This window comes from Mustela lutreola, chromosome 5 (assembly GCF_030435805.1).
Source record: "Mustela lutreola isolate mMusLut2 chromosome 5, mMusLut2.pri, whole genome shotgun sequence".
NCBI classification, from domain to species: Eukaryota; Metazoa; Chordata; class Mammalia; order Carnivora; family Mustelidae; genus Mustela; species Mustela lutreola.
Genome location: NC_081294.1, coordinates 42,765,039 through 42,790,247, shown reverse-complemented (window position 1 = coordinate 42,790,247; position 25,209 = coordinate 42,765,039). Strand labels below are relative to the sequence as shown.

General features: G+C 51.3%; 1 protein-coding gene across 2 annotated transcripts in view; it reads left to right on the top strand.

The window, feature by feature from the left end:
• The window catches only part of ANXA6 (annexin A6), a 46,881-nt gene extending 32,038 nt beyond the window's left edge, over window positions 1-14,843 (top strand). The window contains exons 18-26 of one of the 2 annotated variants that reach the window (XM_059174076.1): window positions 268-358; window positions 1,028-1,107; window positions 1,674-1,727; window positions 6,823-6,840; window positions 7,621-7,714; window positions 8,867-8,962; window positions 10,331-10,389; window positions 11,712-11,834; window positions 14,033-14,843. In XM_059174076.1, coding sequence (XP_059030059.1) covers window positions 268-358; window positions 1,028-1,107; window positions 1,674-1,727; window positions 6,823-6,840; window positions 7,621-7,714; window positions 8,867-8,962; window positions 10,331-10,389; window positions 11,712-11,834; window positions 14,033-14,092 — 675 coding nt within the window. In that variant the 3' untranslated portion in view covers window positions 14,093-14,843. The remainder of the gene's footprint in view (window positions 1-267; window positions 359-1,027; window positions 1,108-1,673; window positions 1,728-6,822; window positions 6,841-7,620; window positions 7,715-8,866; window positions 8,963-10,330; window positions 10,390-11,711; window positions 11,835-14,032) is intronic. The other variant, XM_059174078.1, reaches the window with a different exon arrangement.
• The last annotated feature ends 10,366 nt before the right edge of the window (window positions 14,844-25,209 follow it).

Here is a 25,209-nt window from a genome sequence, read left to right as displayed (position 1 = left end):
CGTGCCTATAGGCCATATTCTTTGCTTTTTAATTTTGGTCCAAAGCAGTTCTCATGGGAGGTTCTGGAAATCTTGACGAGTCGGCATGTTCTGCCCTGATTGTGCTGTCTCTGGTCTGGGGGTGAAGAGAAAATCCAGGAAGGCCTGGTGATCCGAGCATTTGCCCCCTGGATGGTTGCTTAAACAGGGGCCTTCTTGGCCAGGGCCTCTCGAGTCTCTGCATGGGGTCAGGGCTGTGGTTAAGTCTTCTTGGTCTTGACCTTGTAGGGAGCTGGCACAGATGAAAAGGCTCTCATAGAAATCCTCGCTACTCGGACCAATGCAGAAATCCGGGCCATCTGTGAGGCCTATAAGGAAGGTGAGTGTGGGAGGCCTTGGGGTCAGCACCGCTGGGAGGCAGTGCGAGAAGCACCACCTCACCCCGCAGCTCTGCTGTTCTCCCCTCTCTCGGCCACGACGCTCTGCTAAGCCCATGGGTATGCCCAGCCCTGTGTCTGAGGAAAGGGCGCCACAGGCAGAGAGTCCCAGCTGGAGGCGGGGAGTGAGGAGAACGTGTCCAGGCTGCTGGGGAGCAGGCAGGCAGCCTCCTGGATGGGCAGAAGGTCAGAACGTTATTGTGAAGAATCTTAAGTATTAGTCAGAAATGTTTAAACTTTTCTCCTTGTCAGCAGCTCTAAAGTGGCTGAAATTTTGAGCGGGGGACTGACAGGGCTAGAGCTGTGGCCAGAGCGGGTGGGTCCAGCCCCTGTCCGATGGGTGGGAAGGTAAGAGAGGGAAGATAGAATGACCATGAAGCAGGAGAGGCAGGGTTCCAAGAGCCCTCAGCTGGGATGGGGGCAGAGGCGATGGACTGGGGTGTCAGTGTGTCGCGACCCATAGTGGCGTGGCCGAATGCTGCTAAAAACCAACCGCAAACGCCTTCATCCCCACCACCCCAGCCAACATGCTCTGGCTCAAGTCTTGAGCTTCTAGAAGCACGCCCCATCCTTAGCCAGCAGCTGCCCACAACTCCATTTCTCTGTTTCAGACTATCACAAGTCCCTAGAGGATGCTCTGAGCTCAGACACATCTGGCCACTTCAAGAGGATCCTTATCTCTCTGGCCACGGTGAGTGAGTTCATGGCCCCAGGTCCCACCTGGTCCCCCAGGGGCCCTGAAGGGGGGGCAGGGAGCTAGGAGCCCACCCCTGATGAAGAAAGGGTGTCCTCTCTACTTGCCTTCTCCGTCCCACCGCTGAGGCTGTGACTGGCTCGTGTGAGGCCTTCTCCCGCTGTTTACTTTTCAAAGCTGGCTTGGGGCCACCTTCTCCAGGCAGCCCTCCCTGGTGGCCCTCAGCCTGGCTTTCTGGGTCCCCAGTTGACAGGACGAGGCCATGTGGGCAACCCACGTTACCTGCAAGTATCCTTCACCATTGCTTGCATTCCCCCAGCCCAGACCCCAGGGCCTGACGCATGGTATTGAAGCTGCCTGTGTTTAAGTCGCCTTGGGCTGAGTGCCTTCAAATGTAATGTTTACCACAGCCTTCCCTCTGAGGGCAGGATCCCTGTCCCCATGTTATAGCTCAGGAAGAGGGTTCTGAGAGGCAGAGAGGCTGAGTCAAGGGTCCTGTGGCTGCTGAGGGCCAAAGAGGGTGGATGTTTGGCAACTGACCTTTCTCACGGGTCCTGTTGCAGGGGAACCGTGAGGAGGCAGGAGAAGACCGGGACCAGGCCCGGGAAGATGCCCAGGTGAGAACCGTCCCCTCCCCCTCCAAGTGTCTCCAGCTGATGTCCGTCTTGCCAGGCCTTGGCTGTTTGGGAGCGGGGAAGGCTGTTTTAATTGGTGGATCCTTAGACTCAGGGACCCCTTGCCCCTTTCTACCCTTAGAAGTGAGATTTTGAGTATTTCCACAACTTTCGGAAGGATTCTCATGAGTGTGATGCTGGTCTTATGACATCCTGTGTGAAGAGTAGGCTGAGAGACCCCAGACCTTCAGAGCTAGAAGGGACTTACAGATCAGCAGGTCAAACTCCTTATGTTACAGTGGGGGAAAATGGAGGCCCAGAGCGGGGGAGTAACTTCTGGAAGTCACACAGCAAATCAGTGGCCTAGGTAGAATTGAGCCGGAGGGAGCAGGTCTGGGGGCCTGCTGGAAGGGGGCCTGGGTGCTAAAGGTCTCAGTTTCTTACCTATGAAATGGGACCAAGGTTGAGGGACATGTTCTGAGAGAGCCTAGAAAGTGAGTTCATCAAGGGCTGGGATCTTTGTTTTGTTCACTGATGTATCCCAAGTGGTCATATGGTCAGAACTCAGCCAATATTTGTTATTAAATGAATAGGGAGTCAGGGGTTCTCTTGGGTCACTTGGCTGCTCTGTTTCTGCCATGCCCCTTAGGCTGGGAAGCTTGAGGTCTGGAGATGGTTTCTCATGGAGGGTAGACAAGCCCAAATCCCCTAAGGGTCATTATGGTTGGGCAGTCCCTCCTAAGGCCATATGCACTGTCCCCACTCACCTGTGCCTTGCTCTATCCAAGGGTATGGTTTCTAGGTGGCTGGGGTGTGATTTGAACCCAAGCCCACCAAAGCCTATGTTAATACAATTTGATACCTTCCCAGACCCAGTACGGCAATTTCCCCACAGCCTCCAGACCAGGGGGCTGCTGCTTTCCAGTTGTACAGCCCCCAGTTCAGAATGCAGCTGTCCAAAGCTACAGGGCTGCATTTAAGTTTGGTTTTCCAGCTGCATATGGGTGTGTTTACAAGGACTAGCCTGGAACCCAGCCCCTAGGGAGGCCCGTTGAGGCCACGTTTCATTCGCTTATTCAACATGTATGTATTAAGTACTACTACAGACTGTCCCATTGCACCCTTGAGGGCCTTTGAACCTGGCTTCCTCCTTAGAGCTCACCCCAAATCCATCCTCTACTCTGAAATTCATCCTCTAGGGAACACTTCCGCCTGGGGCCTACCTATGGGGCTGTGCTTCCAGTTGTTGCCAGCAGGGGGGAGTGGTGGGCTGCATCCACACCTTGCAGGCGCAGAGGGGTGAGAGAGAACCTGGGGAGCAGAAACAAGGGAACCCTGCCCAACTCAGCTGCCCATCCAGATTCACAGGTGCTGGACCCGGATTAGTCTTAGTGTGGACTCATTTTCTCAGAGTCAGAATATTCGGTTTCTAAAGTAAGACCTATCCTTTGTAGAGACTCTAGAAAACAGATAAGCCTCAACAAATACATACATACATACATACATACATAAATTAATATTCCGCGAATGCCATTCATATTATTTTTAAAAACCAACGTCACTTAATGGCCATGTCCTATTCCACTTAAGAAGCTACTACCAAGCTTTATTTGGGCAGCGCTCTTCCCAGTCACCAACTCTCCCCTCATACGCAGGAACGTTTTCCTTAGCTAGGTTTCTAGAGGTGAAACGCGGACACCTGAGGAGAATGTACACAGAAATGGAAGGCGTTCAATCTGCAGAACACAGGGGGACCTGGTCCTTTTTGTGTCATGCCTCCTCCTTCCCACACTGTCCCCTAGGCGTCTAGCATACCCCGAACTCTTGGAGGTCCGGGTCTGCGACCACTGTGCAAACGAGTGTGCCGTGTTCACCTGCCATCCCATGGGGATCGCTGACTGCTTCCCTTCCACCCTCCGTGTTCCAGACAATAACACAGACAATCTAAACCAGAGGGAAGTGAAGACCTGTGGCCAGTTTGGGATGATTTGATCCCCGGGCTGTTATTTTTGAATATACAGTTTTGTTGAACTAGAACCCAGACACGATGCTTTCAGCCCATTGAAAGCCTCCACCTTAGTGGCTCATGGCATCATCACGGACGTGCACAACCATCACCAGTCCATTTTAAACCATCTCATCACCCCCAAAGGGACCCTGAACACGTTCCTTGTTTCCTCCCTGCCCTCAGCCCTGCATAACCACTAACCTACTTCCTCTCTCTGTAGGCTCACCTATTTCATATAAATTGCATCATACGATACATGGCCCTTCATGACTGGTTTCCTTCCCTTAGTGTGTCCAACATTCGTATTTAGCCTATATCGGTACTTCATCCCTTCCCGCTGCCAAATAATACCTCATTGCATGGCCGCATCACCTTTTTTTTGTCCATGCATCAGCTACTTGACATTGGACTACTTCTCAAGAACAGCGCTGCTTGCTGTCAACACGCGTGTCTGTGTTCTGCGTGTACGTATATTTTCATGTCTCTCGGGTAGATAGAAGTGGAATTGCTGGGTCATAGGATAACTCTGTGTTTAGATTTTGGAGGAACTTCCCAGGTTACTTTTTGTAGCCTATTAGCTAGGCTAATAGGGAAAAGCCTTTGTGTTATTTGAAAAATTGTTTTGTTTTGTTTGTTTATTTATTTATTTATTTATTTGACAGACAGAGATCACAAGTAGACAAAGAGGCAGGCAGAGAGAGAGGAGGAAGCAGGCTCCCTGCTGAGCAGAGAGCCTGACAAGGGGCTCGATCCCAGGACCCTGGGATCATGACCTGAGCCGAAGGCAGAGGCCTTAACCCACTGAGCTACCCAGGCGCCCCTGAAAAATTGTTTTAATAGCCTACTGCGTTTATCATATTGCACATATCATTACAGATGCTCTGACAAAACAAATATGTCTGGGGTCCTCTGACCCAAAGAAATGATGGATGGCACTTTAGATTCCTATTTATTTGCCGTTTTTTTGTTGTTGTTGTTGTTTTTGTTTTTGTTTTTTTAGAGAGCGAGAGAGAGAGAAGGTGGGGAGGGGCAGAGAGAGAGAATCTTAAGCTGGCTCCATGCCCAGTGTAGAACCCTACGCAGGCCGAAATCAGGAGTCAGACACTTCACCAACTCAGCCACCCAAGTGCCCCCTTTTGTTTGATTTTTAAAATATCTCCCTCGGGGCGCCTGGGTGGCTCAGTGGGTTAAAGCCTCTGCCTTCGGCTCAGGTCATGATCCCAGGGTCCTGGGATCGAGCCCCACGTCAGGCTCTCTGCTCAGCAGGGAGCCTGCTTCCTCCTCTCTCTCTGCCTGCCTCTCTGCCTACTTGTGATCTGTCAAATAAATAATAAATCTTTAAAAAAAATAAAAATAGAAAAATGACATATCTCCCTCTCTTTAAAAAACGAACAAACAAAAAACAGGTATTTTTTAGCATCGCTTTTTATAAATGGTGGTAAAATGCACATAACACATAATAAGGCATGACACATCGTAAAATGTGCCATCTCCACCATTTTCAAGTATACAGTTTAGTGACTGTAGTGCATGTCCCCCTTGCTATGCAACCATCACCACCATCCGTCTCCAGAACTCATTTTCTCTTGTAAAACTAAAACTGTGTCCTCATTAAACAGTAACTGCCCCTCCCCTTCCCCCAGCCCCTGACAACAACCAACCGCTTCTACCTTGTCTCTCTGAATCTGACTATAGGGACCGTGTGTAATTGCAGTCCTGCAGTATCTACCCATTTATCACTGGCTTATTTCACGGACCATAACGTCCTCAAGTTTCAGCTAGGTTTTTAATACAGAAAGGGATGAAAAAAGTCCAAAAGAATCCCGTGATCCCCATGGCCCCGATAACTTCTATTGAACATTAAAATAAAACATCGAAAGGACACATTTGCTTGTTGAGAAAATGGAAACATAGAATTTCAGGAAAAATCAAATGCAAAAGCTTTCCCAGTCCTTCTCCTCAAAGGTAACCACCGCCCGTGGCACCTTGACCATGCCTATAGCATGACTTCCCAGCAAATATGTAAGAGTGAGGGTGCCTTTACCTTTTCTTATCCAGATAAAAGGAACACTGTTGCAAACAATGTGCTCTGCTTTTGTTTGGCTTAATTTAAGGGGAAACTCTCCTTCTCAGTACTGTAGACTCATTCTTTTAAATAGCTTTGTGGATTTCCATTATTGGATAACCATAGTTTGTTTAACAAATCATCTATTGGTAGTTTCCAGTTTTTCCTCTATTACAAAGAATGCTGCGGTGAACACCCTTTCCTGCTATCTTGAAAGGCTTTGGCCCATGTGTCCGTAAAGGCACATTCCTAGTGATGCCATTGCTTGATCAGATGTCATGTGCATTTAAAATTTTGAAAGACGTTGCCAACATATATAATGAGAAGAGCTTTCTAAAGCGTAAGGCTATTGTGAAGTTTATAAGGAGGATGGTTGGGGTCTGCCCAATAGAATCAAGGGCTCAGCAGAGTTTCAGGGAGACAGGCAAGAGCAAAACCCAGTCTGGGGCCCCCAGGGGGTGCTGTATTTTTTTCCCCAGACACTCCAAGGCACTACTGCTTGCCTAACAGCGTCATGTTCTAAGGACTCAGCATAACGCAGTGACCGAGTCACCCTTGTGAGATGACCGGACCGCTGGCATTTCCCGCACCTGGTTTTGGCTGTGCCCCCGACCAGTCTCCTGCCTCCCAGCCTCCGCTTCCCTGTCTCTCCTGCCTGTAACACGAGGGGGTAAAATGATGGGTCTCAGACCCCTGGTGGTAAAGGATGTGGGGGATTCAGGGCTTCTCTTCTCACTTCTGGGCCGCCCTGCGGAGACAAGCAGGCTGAGGGCTGGAGTCTCCCTCAGTGGCCAGGAGTGACAGTTAGAGTGCCCTATTCTGTGTCCTCCCCAGCCCCTCAGGCAAACACTTTAAAATTAATTCCCAGGCCTGTCCCCATTTGGGGCTCCAGCCCAAAGATCAAGGAAAGGTGTTTTCCCTCTTCCCTGCCCGCCCCCTGTCCCCAGGGCCCCAGAGCCACCTCTCCCGGCCTCCTCTGACTCAGCCTTCCCTCTCTCCCTCCTCTCTCTCCTCCCTGCTCTCAGGTGGCTGCTGAGATCTTGGTGAGTGACCTGTTCTTCACGGGGATGTTCGTGGCTTCTTGAGTGAGGGCTGAGTGGCTGTGTCTCTGGGTGGGCTGAGCGGCCAGTCAGGCAGTGGTTGGGGACCTGCCCGTAGGTTCTCTCTCTCCCTTTCACAGCCTCTTAAGAGCCCCACTGGGTAAAAAATGGGCCAGGCAAGTGTTTCCCAAATTTTAGCCACTTACCTCCCACATGATTCGTGCTATATACCACCAGTTTTTGAGTATTTTTCTTTAAATGGATCCTTTTTAATCTGAAATGAATTATTTTAATGTCAATTAAAATTTAATGTCGATATGAACAGGACTAGTGGATGGCTGGAAGATCCTCGTGGAAACATATATATGCAATGTGTTATATGTTTGCCCATCTAGACTCTTAGGGAAACACTTGGCTAGGCCATTTTCCTTGCAATGAACAAACCCACTTCCCCAGAGGGCCTTTCTGGAGGGCTTGAGAACAGAAGGACTCTGCGTCCCCATGCCCAGTGCTTGTTTGCGCTCCCTTGGGCCCCAGTCTTAAGGCCCTGAGGCTAAAGCAGAAGTACCCGGTGCAGAGCACCCCCGTGTCAGTCCAGAAGGCTCCTGAGAACTGGACAAGGGGATGGAGGGTTAGGGAGGAAGGGGCCAATGTCAGCCTCCTTAGTTGGGATGACCCAGTTTCTGACCACCCTCACCCCAGGCAAAGACATGAAAGTGAATAATAACCAAGGCTTTCTGGTGTCTTCCCTCCCAAATCCTTCTCCCAACCTGGCATCCGCAGGAAATAGCAGACAGACCCAGCGGAGACAAGACTTCCCTGGAGACCCGTTTCATGACGATCCTGTGCACGCGGAGCTATCCACACCTCCGGAGAGGTGAGGCCTCAACCCCTCCCCTTCCCGATGCTGCAGGAAGTCCCCCAAATCTGATGGGAGCCTCTCCGCTCTCTGTGGCGAGAAGAACCAGGTGTCCACACACCCATTCCTTACCCAGCACCGGAATGTTGTGGCTGGTAGGGAGTCTGGCCCTGGCTCTGCTCCTGACCCTCAGCCTCGGGCCAGCACCCTTTACCTCCTTAGGGAAGCAGGTGGGATGCCTGGGATACAGGATGGCTGGTGCCTGTCAACCCCAAGGCCACTCCAGTAGACTGTGGTGGCTGCCTCCAGAGGTTCAGGGTCATGACCCTCTGGCAATGTCTGCCAGGAATAAGGCCACAAGGCGTGCTGATGGCACCAGGACCAGCCACATGTCTCGGGGCCCCAGGCAGCCACATGCACAGGGCGCACCTGACATTAGTTCATGAAATGCCCTGGCCACTAGGACATTTATGGCTTAATATGGATTTGCCTGGCACTTTTCAGTAAAATACATAAGGTACATTAGCATAGTGGCTGGAAGAATGGACTTGGGAGCCCGATTGCGTTGATTTGAATCTCCCCCTTATCAGCTGTGTGACCTTGGGCAAGTTAGTGGATATCTGGGCCCTCACTCCCTTATCTGCCAATTGGGATTTTAGTTCTACCTCACATGATTCCTAATAAAGATACAGAAAATATAATGCATGAAAAGCACTTAGCATAATGCCTGGCACGTGGTGACTTCCTCCGTGTTTTCATTATGATTACTTACATTAATCTCGATCCCAGCTTGACACAGGAGGAAGGGGAGGCCCAGAAGGGGGTAGGGGTTCTCCCAAGGCCATTCAGTGGGAGGCAGAGCCTTTACCAGGACCCCAGCTCCTTTTGCTACCCCAGCCCACATTCCTAGAACTCGTCCGTTCCTAGAACAGCATCTGATTTGACACAGATTTGGCTCTGAGCCCAAGGCAGCCTCGAGGTCAGAATTTCCCTCCCAACCTGATCGTGCCCAGCGCACTTGGGCCTGGGCTGCAGCCGCACCTGCTGTCCCTTTCCCCTTCCCTGGGACATGGCCTGGGAGGGGAGCTGGGTGGGCGGGGCAAGGGTGATCTCCCCCAACCCTCTGAATTGAAGCTCACCCCCCACCTGTGGGGCTTCTCTTGGGGCCAGTCTTCCAGGAGTTTGTCAAGATGACCAACTATGACGTGGAGCACATCATCAAGAAAGAGATGTCTGGGGACGTCAGGGACGTGTTTGTGGCCATCGGTAACTGATGGATGTCCCGGGAAAGCGCTGGGGGCGCTGGGAACTTGGCCAGATTCCCTGGACAGGGGTGGCCTTGGCGGCTTCCAGAGCTCATCGTACTGGAGAGTAAACCCCAGCATTGTGGGGGTCCTGCCAGCATGTGGTAGGGGGTGTTAGTGTGAAGACTTGTTCCAGGCTGCAGGGCAGGATGATGGAACAGGCTCTCCCAGGGGAGGTCATGGGGAGGGCAGGGAGAGACCCTGTGTTCTGCAGGACCAGGGTGTGCACACCCATGCACGCATGTGCATTTACACACACACACACATGTGCATACCATACCTGGAGAGTTAGGAAGGTTGGTGTGTGGCTTCCTGAGCCAGTACATGACACATACCCCAGGTGACTGTGCCCTTGGGGTATGCATCTCCAGCCCCTTGCCCCCTGCCCTCCTCACAGACACACTTATATCCAGAGTCATTCTGGATTTCAGATACTGGTATCTGACTCCTGCTCCTTAAGCTGCCTGAGACACCCCTGTGTAGGCACTGGAGCCTTGAAATCCAGCAGCTGCTGAGAGCTAGAGCCCCCCAGGCCTTGGGAAGGGGCTGGGACTGGTACAGCCAGGCAGCGTTATGTGGGGGGTGGGGATGGTGCATGGGGCGCAGGGCTGCCAGTGCAAGCTGGAGTGGGCAGGCTCTGGAGCAACACAGCCCCGGGGTGGGCACAGTGCCTTAAATCACACCAACAGACAGTCATCTGTGGGCCTGGTCTTCCTGTCCATCAGTTGCTCTCCAACATGAGGCTGCCCCAGAGTAGGCAGACCCAACCATGCTGGTTTGTACTAAAACCAGGAGCATCCCTGGCGGAGTGGGACAGGTTGGTCACCTCCCTTCAGAGTTGCAGTCTGAGCGCATCTGGTATGGGCCATTCGAGTTTGCATTTCTACCAAGTTCCCAGATGCTGCTGCTAGAGCCATCCAGGAACCATGCTTTGCAAGCCAGTTCAAAATATTTCTGGGGTCTGAATCTGGGGGGTGGCACCTAAAACCCAAGTTTTCAACAGGTTCTCCAGTGATTCTCAGGCCCTTTGAAGTTTGAGGCCCTGTGCCTTGGGTTTCTTCCCTTTGAGTCCTGACTGATCTCGGTTAGCTGCAAGCCCTGTAGCAAGAAGGGAGTTGTAAGCCAGTGAGAGCCAAGCTGAGGGATGGGCCAGAGGAGGAGGAATCGGGAAGGGGGAGTGAAGGTATCAGGCCTTGGGTAAGACCCTGGGACTGGCCGTGACCTTCCCAGTCCCAGGCTGGAGGGAGAGGGGGTGGGAGAGGCCAGCTCAGCCCATGGTCTAGGCACACCGCCTCTGACCAAGTTCCCTGCATTTCTCTCATCCTACCAGTCCAAAGTGTCAAGAACAAGCCTCTCTTCTTTGCTGACAAACTTTACAAGTCCATGAAGGTAAACAAACTTGCTTGTTTGTTCCCTTCCCTTCAGGTCCTTCTGCCCACCCACAAACACAGCTGTGTGCGGTCCCACCAGCCCCAGCCAGGACTTCTGGCCACTGTTTCTGCCCCCTTGATGCTTAGCAGCATCTGCCCCGTGTCTGACTCTAGGATAGTGATTTTGTCCCCTGGGGAACCTTTGGCCATGTTCAGATGCATTTTGGTCACCACCACTTGGGGAGTGTCACTGCTGACATTTGGTGGGACGAGAGCGGAGGGTGGGGGATGCTATTAAACATGCTACGCTGTACAGGATGGGTCCCCCAGCAAAGAGCGACCTGGCCCCAAAGGCCCAGGCTGAGAAACTCACTCCAGGAACACTGGGCTGAGTCAGACCCAGTCTCTGCCCTCATGGAGCGCACAGTGAAGCAGGTGACAGTGTCTCCTGTGACCGATGATTAATTACAGAGGCAGCCAGTGCTGGGCGCTGGGACTAGCCCTGGCTTCCTGAAAACCCAGGCTGCTGTGGCTACCTTCTCAGCCCAGCGAGGGGTATCTCAGCTGCTAACAGAGTCTGGGTAGGCTGTTCGGTGGCCTGAAACCCTCCTCCACCTACAGCCTCAGACATGATGGCCATGTATTGAGCACCCACCAAGCTGGTGTCCCGGAGCTCCCTTGGGGCTGAAGTGGGCCCTGACTGCCCACACATTCCATGTCCTGCGCCTGATCCGTGGGCCCCCTCTTCATTTCCCTTTAACTGCTTTATCAAATTACCACAGACTGAGTTATTTTCTCATGGTTCAGGAGACCAGACATCAAAATTGAAGGCATTAGGTTCCTCCTGGAGGCTCTGAGGGGTAAACTCCCATGGGTCTCTCCTAGCTCCTGGTGGTTGCCAGGAATCCTGGTGTTTCCTGGCTTGTGGGCACGTCCATCAGGCTTTACCTTTATCCTCACTCAGCCTTCTCTGTGTGTGTACCCATGTGTCCCCTTCTTACAAGGACACAAGTTGTTGAATTTGGGGCCCACCCTAATCCAGTGTGCCCTCAACTCATTACATGTGTGAAGACCCTATTTCCAAATTAGGCCCTGTCGTAAGGTTCCAGTTGGATGTGAATTTTGGGGGCACGCCATTCTACTCTAACAGCTTGTTTTTGCCGGTCTAGCCAGTCCCTGGGGGAGTCTGGGTCAGCACTACTTGCAGAAGACTGAGGCAGAATGCCTCACAGGGTTTGGGAGGGAAAAGGAAGGGAAGCAGAAGGACACCTAGGAGTTCTTGCCTAACCCGACCCTGTTTCCCCTCCTGCCCTCTGTCTCCCTCTCCCCTGGTCCCACCAGGGTGCTGGCACAGATGAGAAGACCCTCACCAGGATCATGATCTCCCGGAGTGAGATCGACCTGCTCAACATCCGACGGGAGTTCATTGAGAAATACGACAAGTCTCTCCACCAAGCCATTGAAGTAAGGGGGAGGGGCTGGACATCGGTAGGGGAGGGCGGGAGGAGCATCACATTCCTGAGCGTGGGATTACAAATCCCTCCTATTCTCGTCTTTTTCTGAGTTCTCTCTGACAGCAGAGATTACTGATTCATGAAAGACCTACTTCACTGTGTATACAAAAATAAATTCCAGGTGGCTCAAAGGGTTATAATGAAGGACTTCTAAATAAAACAGCCCATCTTGGGGGGCTGCTTTCTAAAGACAACTTTGTTGGGACGCCTAGGTGGTGCCGTCGGTTAAGCGTCTGCCTTCAGCTCAGGTCATGATCCCAGGGTCCTGGGATGGAGTCCCACATCGGGCTCCCTGCTCGGTGGGGAGCCTGCTTCTCCTTCTGCCTGCTGCTTCTCCTTCTGCCTGCTGCTCTCCCTGTTTGTGTGCATTCTTTCTCTCTCTCACACAAGTAAAATGAAAAAAAATCTTTTTTTTTTTTAAGATTTATTTATTTATGTATTTGACAGAGAGAGAGAGAGAGAGAGAGAGGGAACACAAGCAGGGGGAGTGGAAGAGTGAGAAGCAGGCACCCCACTAAGTAGGCAGCCTGATGCAGGGCTCGATCCCAGGACCCTGGGATCATGACCTGAGCTGAAGGTCGATGCTTAATGACTGAGCCACCCAGGCACCCCTAAAATGAAAAAAATCTTAAAAAAAATAAAGATAACTTTATTGACACATAACTTATATACCATAGAGTGTACTTATTTTAAGGTGCATTTAATATTTTTTAGGAAATTGAAGAGTCATGCATCATCTCCACAATGCAGTTCTGAAACATTTCCAGTGCCCCTTTAAGATACCACACCCCTTATACCCGCTTACTTATTTCCACCCCTGCTGTAGGCACCCATCGGGTGACTTTCTATCTCTATAGATTTGCCTTTTCTGGGTATTTCATAGAAATAGAGTCACGTGGTATGTGATCTTTGGTATCTGACTTCTCTCACTTACACAGCCTTTTTTTTTTTTTTTTTTTTTGTCTTCGATGTTGGCCAAGATCTTAAAAGTTTGATACTAGCCTTGGCTGACAGCCTGTGGGAAATGTTATAGCAGCTTCACCCAGACTTGGTGGGGGTATACACTGCTAGCACATTTTTGAAGGGTAGTTGGGCAGTTTTCAGAATTTTAAACACATATGCTTTGAACTTGGTGATTTTCGTGTGGGAATTGATCCTACAGACAGAGCTACACGTGTTCCCAACGATGTGGAGGAAAGTGTTTATGCTAGCATTGTTCACAGGAACAAAAGACTAGAAGCCTTCCGGACAGAATTGGTTAGAGAAGGTGTGGTACATCCATAAGATAGGATATAATACAACCATGAAAAAGCATGAGCAGTTCCATCTGCTGATTTGGGATCTTCTTTAAGTCAGAAGGGTATGAATGCTGTGTGTCCATGTGTGTAGAAAAGGGACATTCTGTACCTATACTTGTTAGCACATGCACAGACTGTTGCTAGAAAGCCAGACACCAGTCACCGTGCCTCTCTCTTGATTTGGGGAAAAAGGTGTCAGGGGTGGGAAGTTTTTTATTGTGAAATCTTTCCTTTAACTTACCTTGTTTATAATAGTGATTTTTGAAATAAAATTTACAAAAGAAAAGAAAAACAACATGTATCATAAAAATGACAGGAGACAATAACAGGAGGGAGAGTCTGGGCTCCCCGCACTCTGCTGTAGGCCTGACATTATGATGCATCCTAAAGGCAACGATGTTCCTGTAAATTCCTGCAAGGGCCTGGTGCTCAGTAAGGGCTCCATAGTGTTGGTTCAAATGAGATGTCTCGTTCACATGTGTCAATGGATGTGGGAGGAGGAAAGCAAGAATCAAGGGCAGGAACACTTCATAGAGGAGGGGGCATTCAAGGGCAGGCAGGATTTGGGGGTGGTGCAGAGGGCCGGCTGGTCAGAGGAATGATAGATATTAACGTAGGAAAATGAACCAGGGTGCCCCCACAAGGGAGGGGGGAGGTGAAGCCAGCCCACAAAAGGCCTTCAAGCCAAGCTGAGAGCTTGGACCTTTTCCTGAGGGTAGCGAGGACCCGTAGAAGGGATGTAGTCATATTTATGTGTTCAGGAGACATTAAGCTGATAGCCACTGGGAGGAAGGGGCGTTGAGGCCATCAGGACTGCTTTCTCTCACTGCTTTTCCTCTGCTCCTGCCAGGGTGACACCTCTGGAGACTTCCTGAAGGCCTTGCTCGCTGTCTGTGGGGGCGAGGACTAGAGCCACCGGCTTTGGCCAGCACCTCTGCCGAGAAACGGTCAGCAGCACCAGCCGCCATGACCAAGCCTGATTGCTCCAGCTCCCGGGATGAAGGAAGGGACAGGGGTGGGGGGAGGGGGTCATGAGTGGGCTCTTGTCTTCAGCCGGGGTTTAGGGAAGGCTCCCATTCCCACGGGCCACTGAAGGCCCAGCACGGTCACTCCTGCTCCCGTGTGAGCAGCTGAAGATCCGTAGCCACAAATCCCGTTCATCTCCACTCCCCGTCTTCCTCCTCTGCCTTTCCTGGCTTCCGTCCCTCGCTGTGGCCACTGCCCTGGTTTGGGCTTTGTCAAATCCAAAAACATACTGAGCCTCTGCCTGTGAAATGAGTGGAGTGTGTGCTTTGAGCCGTGGGGTATGGTGGCCGGTGCCAGCTGAGTGTTCCAGGGGAGGGGACAGACAGTTCATGTCTTCCTGCCAATTGCCAGACCTCCCACTGTTTCACCACCCACCCTCATTCAGGTTTTTGTGTGAAAGACAGAACCAGGCGTCTGGATACCTTCAAATTTGTGTCACCACACATGTGCTTTCTAGCTTCTGGCCAATTTCTTTCCCTCCCCGAGTCTCTACTTTCTTATCTACAAAATGAGAGAGTTGGACAAAAGAATGTTGACTTTCTCTTCTAACATTGACATTGTAGGATGTGCCCCCAAATCATTCCCTTTCCACTGGCCTCTTTAAATAAAAATAGACCTATAGACACATAAACACATTTCATTTGGGGATCTGTGTTTTTGTCCTAGCCCTGCAGCCTGAGGTAGGCACCTGCCCAGGAGTAAGTCCTAACCTCATCCTCTTGCCTGGGAATCCCAGGTGAGAGTGAGCCAACATCCCGCCCGGACAGGCCGGCCCCACCCCCCTCCAGCTCTCGGCTCCCCTCTCCTCCCTCTGCTGCCTGCACGTGGCTCTGTGCATTCTTCATCCATTACAGCCAAACCCAGACTTCCTCCTTAGAGCTGTTCAAGGGCACCAGATGCAATCGTGATCTGGGGAGGCCTGTGGAAAGTTTCTACTTTGTGCAGATCACTGATAAGCAGCAGGCTCAGCTGCAGCTTCTCTGTCTCCCTCCCGAGAGCTGTGTTTCTGCTCTGAGACTTGGACGTGAAGCGGTCCCTCGAGTGCCGTGAGGGCCCTGCTCCCTGTCCCGACTGGCCTGACCTATTTTGGCAGTTCAGAGCCTGTTTGCTACAGTAGGTGTGCAGGGATCACAGGGTTTGGGCCAGCCACTGCCCTCACCGGGCATCTCTAGTGAGCGGATGGCCCCCCCAGTTGTAAAGAGCCCCATCTTCATCTCTGCCATAATGATGCTGAAAGCAAGACTGTCCCTCCACCCGGCTGTGAACCCAAGCAATAGGAGGGTCCGCTGATAGCTTTTTGGGGGGATTTGCCCAACTTCACACAACTGTTACCAAAAGATAAATTAACAAGCAATTAAGAGCTGTGGAGTCAGACCTTTGCTGCTAACCAACTGTGAGCCTTTGAGGAGGAAATGAGGTGACACCTGTGAGCACTCAGCAGGGGCGGGCCCTGCCTGGGGTCAGCTGTCAGCACCACCAGCTCAGACGCAGGCCCCACTGTAGGAGATGATGAGTGGACCCTGAGGTTTTCTGAGCTCTCTTGTCAAGAACTCAGCAGCAGATCACAAAGGCATCCAAAGACAAACAGAAAAGTGCCTTAAAAATGTGTGCTAAGGGGAAAAAAAAAAGCTCTGGAGTCCAAAGGAAAGAGTGATGGAATCCCAGGGAATAGAAGCAGGAGGCTCCCTGAGGCGAAGGGGAACACACAAGCAGAGAGACCAGGAATTTCTAGAATCCCCAGAAACCAGGAATGAGGAGAGCTCACAGAGCGCTTATAATGTACGAGACCCTTCTAATTCCTCACCGTGCAGCTTTCACTTACTTTTCAGTGTAAGTGGGCTGTAGTCTGGGGCTGGTCTCTTGTAGGAGGGAGACCCTCAGGGTTTGGGGGGGTAAGGCTGATGAGATTAGAAATGGGAGTTTACATCCAATGACAGAGGCCATCAGCGTTTTCTCTTACAAGGTTGGCGGGGGAGAGGTCCTTTGAAGGGAAGGCTAACCTCGTGCTTGAGAGCACTTCAGAAAAACCTGTGAAGGAGGGGTGGCCGGATGGGAGGCTGTTGCAGTGATCCCACTTAAGACCCAGGTGCCTGCAGAACAAACCGCATTTTCCCTTGGAGCTGCGGCAGAGGAGGGAGTGGCTGCTGTCCGCTATTATCCGCTATCCGAAACCCAACACCTCCCTCCGTCATTCAGTCATTCACTGGAGCAGCTTCTACTTACTGAAGGCCTCCCCTGGGCCCCTCCGTGGCACGTGCCTGATGCTAAAGCTACAACACGGAAAACTGTGGAGTCCTGATCCCTAAGAGCTGACCTGAGTGTCCCTCCCACCCAGCCTTCTCCAAAGTACGGTGTTGAGGGACACCGGAGGGCGTTTCCCTGGCCAAAGTTTAAAGGACACAAGTGGCAGGAACTAAATTAAAACTAAAAGGAAAGAGAAAGCAGAAGCCCAAACCACTGCTGTCTCAAAGCGGGAGAAAAGGAGGATGGTGGTGATGTATTCGGTGTGGAAGGGGCCCTCGGAAAGTCTCACCTCCCTCTCCCACTTATAGACAACTGTCACTCCCACAGAGGAAGCGACTGGCTCCAGGGCACTTGGCACTTCAGCGGAGGACCGAGGTGGAGCCTCCCAGTCCTGCCAGGTCCCAACCTTCTGGCACTGACCTTCCTCTCGCCCTGGACCCTGGCCTCTCTCTCCCGCGGCCACGCCCCCGCCCCCGCCCCGCCTCTAGCTCCTTGCTCCGCCTCCTGCCTCCACGCCTGCATTTTCCCCTCCGAGGGAACACTTCTCAGAACCCCTAAACCGGGGTGCTCCAACCTCAGTCTTTGAGGCCACAAGGAACTGTCTCAAGTGACCGGCGGGGAGGGGGTTTCCGGGCACCGCTGGGGCCACACTTCAGCTGTCGGAGAGCAGCGTGAGGACAGCTGGCTGTTGGAAGCCCCATGAAGAGTTCCCCCGCTTTGCGGAGCCACCAGTCACCTCGGGAGGAGCAGCTTCTCCTCCGCAGCCCAGACTTCCTTTGAGGTAGTGCTCGGGATCACCCCTGTTCTCCTAATGAGGAAACTGAGGGACCAAGCGATGAAGCAAACTGGCCAAAGGTACAGGCGACACACCAGGGACTGAGCCGGAAGTGGGCTGAGAGCTCATCCAAACCAACGCTCCTGTTTCACGAGTTTGAAAATCAAGGCCCAGTGACCATGGTATTGCTGGGGGACGGCACTTGGGTCTCCTGATTCCTGCTCTGCTCACTATAGACATGCCATTGTCCTCCTCCTCTTGATTAATGGAAGCCAAACTTCGCTGAGAATGGGAGGGAGAAGTGTCAAGTTGCCCAATTCGAATTTCAGAACCCAAAAGTAGCAAATCCGTGTTTCTAACAGACCTGGGAGCCCTCAGGTTTCCCCAGGCAGAATTCCCCACTTTACAGCTGAGTTAGGCAAGCAGTTCCTAACTGAGTCCTCTGCTCTGCAGTTAATCTATGAAAGCAGGCAGGCCGGCTAGATTGGAAACCCAGTCAACCACTTAGAAGTAGCTAAGTCACTTGGCCTTTCTATGCCTTGGTTTCCTTACCTGTAGAGTGGCAATCACAAAAATTTCTACTGCACCAGATTTTGTGAAGATTAAATAAGGCAATGCATGGATACCTCTGAGCACACTATCTGGGACATAATAAGGGCCCTATATTGGGTCTTTGGTATTAATACATAGGCTGGATTCCATTTCCTAGAGGAGGACTTGGAGGAGGAATCTCTTTCAACAACCTCTGATGAGTCCCTGCACTGTGCCTGCTTCTTACCCCTGAAGAGCTCAATGGAGAAAAGAAGAGAAAATACAACCAAGACAGAGCAAGAAGTACCTCGTGCAGAGGCCACAGATAACCACAGAAGGACGGACACAGGATCCTTAGAAAAGGGGCATGTGAGAGGCACCTCAAAAGATGAGGAGAGATGGGCGCGCCTGGGTGGCTCAGTGGGTTAAGCCGCTGCCTTCGGCTCAGGTCATGATCTCAGAGTCCTGAGATCGAGTCCCACATCAGGCTCCCTGCTCAGTGGGGAGCCTGCTTCCCTCTCTCTCTCTCTCTCTGCCTGCCTCTCCATCTACTTGTGATTTCTCTCTGTCAAATAAATAAATAAAAAATCTTAAAAAAAAAAAATGAGGAGAGATGTCTTCAACAATAAAAGATATCTAAGATGAAAGGGAATTCCAGGCCCAGGCAACAGTAGGAGCAAAGGCCCAGAGGTGGGAAGTGGAGACCATGGGAAGTGGCCTTGGGTGTCTTGGATCGCATATCCAGTGTGTGAAGACATCATCTGGGAGGGTCACAGAGAGTCCAGGCCACAGTGTGGCCCTTACCCTCCAGGCCCTGGCCAGCCCCCAAAGGTGCCAGGGACAGGGGTAGTGTGAGTAGAGGTATCCTTTAGAAAGAGCTCTCTGCGGCCAGCGTGGAGAAGGAAACTGGCTGAGAGACCATCAGACAGGCTTGCAGTGTTTCCCAGAAATGGAGGGATGGGGACATGAGCCAGGGCAGAAGAAGCTGACATGGAGAAAAGAAAAGAAAGATGTGGTGGTGCGGGAAACCAAGGAACCTGCTGTGGAGAATCAGAGACAGAGGCAGATAGATACACAAAGCCAGATGTCACTATCTGGGAACCCGGAGGCAGGAAGTGCTTTTAAAAGCAGGATGTGGGCGCATCTGGGTGGCTCAGTGGGATAAAGCCTCTGCCTTCGGCTCAGGGTCCTGGGATCGAGCCCCACATCGGGATCTTTGCTTGGCGGGGAGCCTGCTTCTTCCTCTCTCTCTCTCTGCCTGCCTCTCTGTCTACTTGTGATCTCTATCAAATAAATAAATAAAATCTTTAAAATAAATAAATAATAAAAGCAGGATGTGAGGCCAGAGGCTTCTTGTACCCACCTCTCAGATAAGGAAGAAGACCTAAACCAGAGCCATCTGGAAATGAGCCCTGCCCCTGAGCCCAGCTGTTCTAGCAGTTTCCAGAACATGTATTTCCTTCTGTGGGATGGTCTCACCCCTCCCAGTTACCACCATCTGCCTATTGTTCTGTCAACTGAAATCAGAACGACCTAGTGCCCCTCCACACTGGGATGGCCACGGACCTTGACCTGGAGATAGCCATAGGCGGGAACAGGATGGCCTGATAGGCAAGCCAGGAGGGCGGGGAGTGGACCTAGAGATCCCATGACTATGCTGGGCTGGTAATTACTGTTCTCCCACACAGCTGTTGTCCTCTCAAAGTCCATAAATACTATTTATCACAAACCCAGAATTCCAAATCACTGCCTGTCATACCCACAGGGACATACTATGGATATCCAGAATCAGAAAGAAGCCCACAGCTCTTAACACATGCACAGAAACATACACGGCAGACCACGTGGGGAAAAACCAAATGATTGGGCCCCAAACACACTGCTTAGAAGTACAGATATTGTCATCTCTACATGAACTACCGGCCATACAGGAAACTCTTTGCACAAGTACCCAGACTTGCCTTTCACACACACTCCCTAGGGCGTGTAGGCACTCAGTAGTTTGTTTGGCACACAGCCTTAGTGTGTAGCACACAACTCCAGAAATCAGTGACCTGCCTGCTCTCATGTACGTTCTTTCACAGGACAACAAACCACAAAACCACCGGAATCTACGGAGGACAGACTTTGCACCCAACTGCTCTGACTTGAGCCTGCTCCTACAGGCATCCCTGCTCAGAGGAAGCAGAAGCAGCTCCTCAGAGAACCAGGCTATAAGTGGGATCAGCCTTCCGGAAAGAATAAAATCCCTGCGGAGGTCTTCCTGGGGTAGTGAGGCTCCATGTGAGTGAGATGTAAAGAGGTAAGAGGGAGAAATATCCCTTCAGAAACCCCCATCCCATTCTGTTCCCTTCTCTAGGAGTATTCTAGAAGCTAGCAGTGGAAGGGTTAACAGTGCCCAGGCCACACACACCCCACCTTTGGGCTTTGGAAAACCTGAGTGCAGGGATTTGCCCAAGGGAAGTCAGGGTCACTACCTCCCTATCTGCCTTTTAGCTGTCCCCAGGATAAAACCCCCCAGGTGAGTGAGATGGAAACCCAAAATGAAACTTCACTGGAGTTCTCTGACTCTAGCCTTGTTGCTGTCACTCTGGCCAGCAGCAACAGCAGCTCCAAATCCACCCCCATCACGGCTCTCCCAGGCCTGCTCTCCTCTCGGGGTGGTGCTGCGTTCTCTTGGGCAAATGTACCTTCCCCTCACTGGGCCTCAGCCTCCTAGCTCTCCTAGGGAGGAGGCTGTTGCAGGGACCAAAGGAGATACAGCATACAAGGGGCCTGGCATAGGGCTCTATTGTCAGGCTCTGTCACTTCCCAATTCCCCTGTCTCCCGGTCCTCTCTCCCCAGACCCCTCTCCCATCCTGGGGTCCAGGTTCATTGGCATGCATTATTTGCATAGACATGAGACCTCACCCCCCCGGGGAAATTCCCCCTGGTGACCAGGCTTCCTTTCTGAGGTCAGGCCACATCATCAGACGCAGCACCTTCCTCTCCAGCTTGCCCCAGCCTCCTGCTGGTTTGGGCCCCTGTTATCTGGCAGGTGGAGACCCAGCTTCACAGATTTAGTCCATCATGTGATCTGGGGACCTGGGGTGCTGTCCAGGAATGTGAGTGTAGAGGGTGGGCTGGGGGCCTGGAGCAAAGCCAGAAATGACAGACATCGGAGGACTAGAGAAAAAGTCAGCAGGCAGGGGGTGGTTGAGAAGACTAGTAATACTAGCTCTGTCAGCAACTCCCTGCCTTACCTTAGGGACATGCCTTCCCTTCCCCAGGCCTTAGTTTCCCTTTCTGTCCAGCCAAGGGAGTGGTCAAGATAATCTCTAAGTTCTGTTCCAGATCGAATGAGCTAAAAAAAACCCCACTTCCTTTAGCAGCACAGTCTTGCAACATTTGTCCTTGGATCTTCTTCCTTTGAAAAAAACCTTGCAACATACTGCCCTGAGTCCATTTCCTTTCCTTTCCTTGGAAAGCACAATTTTGCAAAATGCATTCCTGAATCCCATTTTTTCAGATGCTCCAGAATGACATGTACCTCCTCTCCGTGCAGTGACTTGGTTTGAGGTTGAATATTGCCTTTCTAATCCACTGTGTATAATGCCCAGTGACCCACAGTGCATGGACTCGAGCTCTCTTCTCTCCAGATTCTAAGATCTGTTGTCTTCTTGGTCTCTGATGCTGGTACTGAGAAGGCACTTTTCCTGGAACAAAAAGGGGAACAGTGAAGTCCCAGGACCACCCGCATCAGAACCAAAGATTTGAAAGGCAGCTTTGAGAGCAGGAGTCCCAACTTTGAATCACCTGGGGGAGCCTTTCTTTCTTTCTTTCTTTTTTTAAGATTTTATTTATTTATTTCACAGAGATCACAAGTAGCCAGAGAGGCAGGCAGAGAGAGACAGAGAGAGAGGAGAAAGCAGGCTTCCTGCTGAGCAGAGAGCCTGATGTAGGGCTCGATCCCAGGACCCTGGGATCCTGAACCGAGCCAAAGGCAGAGGCTTCAACCCACTGAGCCACCCAGGGGCCCCGTGGGGGAGCCTTTCAATGCCAATCCCAGGCCACACCCTCCACCCCGCAAGATCTTGATATAATTAGTCTGCGGTGAGGCCTGCCCATCTGTATTTTTACAAAGCTCCTCTGGTGATTCTAACACGGTCAGGATTGAGAACCACTGACCTGAGATCAGCCTAACCCAGACACATAGATCAGATGATGCTGGCAAACGCTCAAATGGATGACCCCCTGACCTATGATATTCCTAATGAAATGACCTCAGTGGGCACTTCTTCTGTGCACATAGGTATTCCCAGGATTATAGATGGGCGAAGAGCATTGACCCCCTTTCCCAGATGAGGAAGGTGAGGGACAGAGAAGGGAATGGCTGCTCACATCACACAGAGAGTTAGTAACAGCAATGGGACTTGCCCCTAGTGGAAGCTGGTAGACCCAAAGCATTTTTGCAAAAGTCATGGATTTGATGCATGGGTGACCCAGAGAAGTACTAGCACGCTAGGTACTGCCCACTAGTCCATGACACTGCGTTCTTGGCTGCCTTTATAGGAGAAGATGATGCTCATTTTGGAGCTGGAAGATCCAGTTAGGGAGCTTGGGCCTCTCAAACTACTAAGTACTAAGATAACCGCGGGAGCTTACTGAGAACGCCGCCTCTCAGGCCCTAACCCCCAGAGAGTATGATTTCTTAGGTCTATGGTGGGATCCAGAAATCTGCCCAGAGTCCTGGACTAGGTCCCCATGGCATGAGGAATTCCCATCCTTGGGAAACATCAGGCAGACTTGGTGAATCAGGAAACCCATGGCGTCAAGTCCATTCATTTGTTAAATAAATGTTGATCGACTAGGATGAGACTGGCCCAGTGCTGTTCCCAAAAATGTCAACGAGACCAGAGATGTCAGGACAGGAGAGGTGGGCCTGAGCGATTAGGTGTCAGAGGGGTGGGCCAGTGAGAGGTTCCCCGTGTGTATCCAAATTCAGCCATCTTTTGAGGTCTGGCATGGATCTTGTCTCCCCCAGGTGAGCTCTGTAGACATGACCTGAGTTTGAACTCCCTGTGCTACTCATTAGGTGTTGGCTTAAGCCCCATCATCTGCAAAGCAGGGGTACCAATCTCCAAGAGTTCTGATGAGGAATCCACGAGTATCATGCCCAGTACACGTTAATCTTAAATATTAGCTATTAGTGGGCGCCTGGGTGGTTCCGTTGGTTAAGTGTCTGCCTTCGGCTCAGGTCATGATTCCAGGATCCTGGGATCCAGTTCTGCACTGGCTCCCTCCTCAGTGGGGAGTCTGCTTCTCCCTCTCCCTCTGCCTCTCCTCCCTGCTCTCCCTCTCCCTCTCTTTCTCTCTCAGATAAATAGATACAATCTTTTTAAAACATTAGCTATTAGTGTTATTATTTCCTGATCATCTTGGCCTGCCCTGATTTCTCCTTTTTCTGAACTTCTGGACTTCCTTACAGTATCAGAATGGAAGGTCCCTTAGTGATCATCCGGTCTGATTCCTTCACATTACAGAAAGGGAAGCTGAGGACCAGAGAGGCGAAGGGACTTGCCCCAGGCCACACAGCAGAGCCAGGACTCAAGCTCAGCTCCTCTCATGCGCAGTCCAAGGGTCCCTTCCTCCTTGACATCCATCCCACAGCCTGAACAAGGAAGGCAATTTCAGGGAATCCATGGCTGGATGAAGAAGAGGTGTGAGAGAAGGTGGGAGAAGCTAGTTGTGCTCAGCACTCCAGCACGGAGAGTCCAGAGTCGGTTGTCCCCCAGGAACTGCAAGCCAAGTGCTCCTGCCTGGAGATTCTGGTTCACGTGGGGCCAGCTCCTTGAGCCTCCCTAGCCCTTCAAGGTCCTTCCATCATCTAAGACGCCCTGAGCAGGAACCAGTCCAAGCAAGGCTTTGTGAAGTCACAGATGATCTATGATCACCGAGGCCTGCGGAAAGATGTCAGGTTTAAAGGAAACACTGCAATCCAGGCACATCAGGGCTGAATTACACACTATACTGATGAGGAATCTGAAACCCAGTTTCCTCAAGGAAGGGACATTCCTCAATTTCATAGAAGGTCCTGGCTGACCCAGATGGCTAGTCACAGGCCACCAGGAGGCTTCCCAGAGAGAGCCAGGGATAATATTGCTCTCCCTGATGCTGAGTCCTGCCACCATCCTGAGTGCCTGTTCCTGCCCAGCTGGGGACATGGGTGAGGAAGGACCTGCAAGCAGGTAGCAGAGGGGAGAGAGGGGAGCATGTGATGCTGTCAGCATGAGGTATAATTTATTCCTTGCAGAGAAAAGGGTGTATGTGCAGGGAAGTGAATCATCCTTTGCACTTGATCTAGCTCAAGGATTGGTGCTGTTAGTCCTGTAGAACTTTCTGTGTGGATGGAAATGCCTGTACCATACGGTATGGTAGGCACTTGCCCCATGTGGCTATTGAACATTTAAAAATTGGCCAGTGTCACCAAGGGTCTGAGTGCAGCATGGGAAAGAGCACTGGACTAGGAGTCAGGAAGTCCCTTCATTTAGTCACTAGGAAAGTCACTTCCCCTGTCTGGCCTTCACTTCCTCCTCTGTTGGGCCAGAAGCTCTCTCTAGTGTTCCTCATGGAATCCCAATCCGGAGGACACAGAAGCAGGAGAGGAGGACACAGAAGCAGGAGAGGAGTGGATTCGGTGCACTCTCCCCATCTCTCACCTCCTATCCTCTGCCTCCCAACCCCCTGCTTAAGCTGAGTGTGGCCCCTTGTGACTTGACCTTCCGTATTTCTCCAGGTCCACCTCTTTACTTCCCCCTTGCTTCAAACTCCATGTTTCACTCCAAGTGAACAATTTTCAGTTCCGTGAATGTATTCTCTCTTTGCATATTCTATTCCCCTTGCTAAGAACACTGTTCCTTGTGCTCTTGCTTCGCTGCTTTCAGGTCTTAGCTGATGTGTCACTTCCTCCAGGAAGGCTTCCCAGATCCCCGAATCCTAACTAAATGCTCCCCGTCCATGATCCTGTAGCTCCCTGTATTTTCCTGTCATAACACATCTCTACCATTCTTGATTATAACTACCTATTAGCCCATAGCGCCCAGAGCAATGCTATCTAATAGAACTTTCTGTAATGATGGAAATGTTCTATATATGTGCAGCCTACTCGGACAGCCTCATGTGGTTACTGAGCATTTGAAATATGGCGAGCTGTACCGAGGAACTGAGTTATTAATTTATTTAATTTTAACTAATGTATAATTAAATAGCCATGGGTGGCTTATGGCTACCATACTGGAAAGGGCAGGAAGTGGGTCTGACTTGTCCATCCCTGTATCCTCATCAGTCTGTAATGTTGCTGTTAAGAACAAAGTTCCAAAACCTGAAGTTCCAGAACCTGAAATGATCAAGAAAGGCCAGTTCATCCACAGCCAACTCATGTCCTCCCCAAGCATCTTATCGGTGGATAATG